Source organism: Chrysochloris asiatica, unplaced genomic scaffold, assembly GCF_000296735.1.
Source record: "Chrysochloris asiatica unplaced genomic scaffold, ChrAsi1.0 scaffold00032, whole genome shotgun sequence".
NCBI lineage: Eukaryota > Metazoa > Chordata > Mammalia > Afrosoricida > Chrysochloridae > Chrysochloris > Chrysochloris asiatica.
This window is the reverse complement of record NW_006408550.1, coordinates 7,835,041-7,838,903: the sequence shown is the minus strand read 5'-3', so window position 1 is coordinate 7,838,903 and position 3,863 is coordinate 7,835,041. Positions and strand designations below refer to the sequence as shown.

Below are 3,863 nucleotides of genomic sequence, written 5' to 3'. Positions count from 1 at the left end.
TTGGCCAAGTGGCAGCATCGATGTACTCAAGCATGGCAGCAGTAGTGAGGCTGTCCCAGGATAAGGCAGTGTTTCGTTCTGTGGTGCATAAGGTATCTATGAGTCGGTACTGACTCGATGGCACTTAACAACAACAACAACAACAACAGCAATAACAACATCAGAATTACTCACTCTCTCTTCTGGCTTCTTCGTAACTGTCTGATCGTCTCATTATCAATAGAGTCATATGAATGCCATTAAATGCCTTTGCATCCATACTGAAACATGTCAACCTTAAGAAGAAGTGTTAACCTTAAGAATCAATGAATTCAAGTCAATAATGTGAAAGAATGTGAATAATTACTTTTCAATAGAATAATTAGATGGTCTTGAAATTAACATATATAAAATATTGTAAAAGCCATTATTTTCAAGATTCTTTCTGACTATTTACAATAAACATAATGCCTGCTTCATATATTGTTATTATTGTTACTGTGCTACAGAGTCTGTTCTGACTCAAAGCGACCCTTTCTGTAGAGGATTTCTAAGTTTTTTCCATCTTTGCAGGAGCAGAAAGCCTCATCTTTCTCCTATGGAGCAGCTGGTGGTCTTGAACCAAAGACCTTGTGGTTCACAGTCCAATGCTTACCCTACGGAGCCACTGTGCTCCTATTTCATGTATGGTGGTGGTGGTGGTTGTGTGTCGTGGAGTTGGTTCTGACTCATAGTGACCCTGTAGAGGATTTCTGAGGCTATACATCTTTGTGGAAGCAGAAAGCCACTCTTTTTCCTGAGGAGTGACTAGTAGATTCAAACTACTGACCTTGCAGTTAGAAGCCCAGCTCATAATCCACTATACTATCAGGGCTCACTCATATATAGTGTAAGTTTATATTGAAGTTTTTAGTATAATTAAATTTAGTTGCCATAATATGTAAATTAACAAGGTATTCTAAAATAATTCAATTTTAAACATTGCCTTTGAGAAATCAGTGGTTTTCTAATTGAATTTAGCCTGAGATGTTGATAATCAACCTCAGAAAACTTTCTATTCTGCCAAGTTTTTCACATTCCCTTGCTGACTTTGCTCAGTCCATCACAATCACAAAACCTGGACTTAAGTAACCTGTGACAATGTAATTCAGCCCAATGTCATTCTGGAACAAAGGAGGAGGAGGAGGATTCAGCAAATATCTGCTTTTTTCCAGCTATTTTTACCCATGGCTCTTTCAGTTAATAATCATAACCAGAATGCATATTCCTAAGACTGGAACTTTTAAGACTTGCTTCTTTTGCTGTATTTTGCTCAGTTTACACAAAAATGAGGAGTCCTGGTGTGACATCTTAGGATAAGCGCTCAACTTCACCGTCACTTTGAAATACAAGGTCGGCAGTTCAAGCTCACCAGTCACTCCTCAGAAACCCTGTACAGAGTTGCTATGAGTCAGACCAGACTCAATGGCACTCAGGCACTTAACAACAATAAAAACACAAAAATGAATATGCTTATTATTATTTGTTGTTGTTAAGTACCATTGAGTAAGGTCCAATTCATATCCACCTAGTATAAGATTTCCAAGGATCTGCTGGTGAGTTTGAACCACCAACCTTGGAATTCAAACCAATCTGTGGGTCCAGTACTTATCATACAGTGCCACATCAGGTCATCAGAATCCTTCAAAACACAGGCATCACCCTTCCTTCATTCCAGTGTAATTATACAATTATCAAGGTGATAAATTTATCATTTGACACTCACACTGTTGAAAGTCCTTTGAGGCAAGGCCAACCTTATGCTTGTGCAGATCTAGCCAACAGGGAAAAAAACTACAACAATGCAATGGAAAACTATATAAAGTTCAAAAATGAGAGTCAAAGAATTCTCCATTGAGTCTTGGTGGTAGTGGTGGTGGTGTGCCATGGAGATGGTTCTGACTCATAGTGATTCATATGGTTTCTGAGGCTGTAAATCTTTATGGGAGCAGAAAACGTCATCTTTCTCCTGCAGAACAACTGGTAGTTTCAAACTACTTGAGGTTAGCAGCCCGACTCATAACCACTTCACTACCATAGCTCCAGTGAGCCTTAGATATTACCTATTCAATATTCTGGAATATGGTGAGGGTGAGGGATGGCCGAATCTGTAATCCGATTTAGAACCTGACAAGGAAGGGTATAGAGTGCTGAAGGCTAAAAGTTTTGAAAAACCAGACTCTAAAATTACATAGTACTTTGTTTTTGCTTAGATAGTATTTTTTTAAATATCAAAATAACATTCAAGTTGAAGATGAAATGTCTATTTATATCAATTGCTGTTGTTGTTAAGTGCTGTTGAGTCGTTCCAACTCATAGTGACTCTGTTTCCAAGGAGCAGCTGGTGGGTTTGAATCATCAACCTGTTGCCAAACCAAAACGAGGATTTGTCAGGGTTTGTCTCCTGTCACTGTAGTCAATCATAGGGGTGGGGCTGAAGGGGAAGGGAGAAAGGGGGAAGATCCAAACCAAGCTTCATTAACAGAAAGCCAACAGTCTGAAGGATGGAGAGAACAGTTTCTTAAGACCGTCCTGTCCATTATGAAGTGCAGGCACATTGTATAAGGTAAGTTACATTTGGATGTACACTTAATCTATTTTAACATCAAGATAGCATTTTTGTGGGAAAAAGAAACAATAAAGCAATAAACTTCTTCAAACATTCTCCCTTTAGGGAAAAGGAAACAAATAGTCAACAACCCTTTTCAAACATTTCACCTTTTAGGATCCAGGATGCTTAGTTCCTGAGACAACTATCTGGCTGGGCTTAAACACAGGATATCCTATTCTCCTTCTAGGACCATGAAGTCATCTCAGCTAATTTTATTAATTTATTTATTTTTATTTTTTGGTGTTCCCAAGTTTATTGAAAATATTACTGCATAGTAGAAAGATTCAAACGGCTCCACGTGGTGGTTTGAAATTCATCCCAACTATGGGCTGAGTGACCTGCAGGTTGAACAGACTGCCAAAGTCCAAGAGCTTCAGCATTTCCTTAGTGTAGGGATCTACTTCAATGATCTCTTGATCCAGGACTGAAACCTCAGGAACATAACTATCTCTCCTTTCTCTCTCCTCCTCTTGCATCTTGATGGAGATACCTCTCACGGGGCCCCTCTGAATCCGCTTCATCAAAAGCGTGACATATCCTGCTATCTTGTTGCGGAGCTTCTTGCTGGGAATAACAGCGATTTCTTCGCACATGCGCTTGTTGGTGTGAAAGTCGTTGCCCAAGCAAGTGTAGTACTTCTCAATGGTGACCCGGGCCGCCTTCTTCACGGTTTTGGTGCGAAAGCGGCCATGTTGGCGGGTCCCTGATAAAAGAGCTCAGCTAATTTTTAAACTAACTTCCTCATTTGCAGGGTCTTAATTTATCAAAACCTAATGACTGAAACAACTCCATTTTGTTTAGGTCAGTAGATCCATGCTATCGGACCTTGGGATTAGCAGTCCAGTGCTTATCCTACAGCAGTCCACTAAGACTCCATTGTTATCCATATTGTTACTAAGTGCCTGCCGGTTGCTACTCATAGAGACATTGTATAGGGTTTCTGAGGAGCAGCTGGTGGATTTGAATAACTGATCTTGTGTTTCATGTTGTTGTTGTTGTTAGGTGCCATCGAGTTGGCACCAACCCATAGAGACCTTATGCACAGCAGAACGAAACACTGCCCGATCCTGGGCCAACCTCACTACTGTTGCCACGCTTGAGTCCACCGAGGTTGCCACTTGGCCAATCCATCTCACTGAGAGTCTTCCTCTTTTTCTCTGTCCCTCCACCTTACCAAACATGATATCCTTCGCCAGAAACTTGTCCCTCCTGACAATATGTCCGAAGTATGAAA

General features: G+C 40.4%; 1 protein-coding gene across 1 annotated transcript in view; it reads right to left on the bottom strand.

Annotated features, from left to right (window-relative positions):
* Nucleotides 1–2,913: 2,913 nt before the first annotated feature.
* Nucleotides 2,914–3,863, bottom strand: part of LOC102816439 (40S ribosomal protein S17-like) — a 45,570-nt gene continuing 44,620 nt past the window's right edge. Inside the window, exon 2 of the mRNA XM_006859356.1 lies at nt 2,914–3,332. Within this exon, the coding sequence (XP_006859418.1) occupies nt 2,914–3,332 (419 nt within the window). The remainder of the gene's footprint in view (nt 3,333–3,863) is intronic.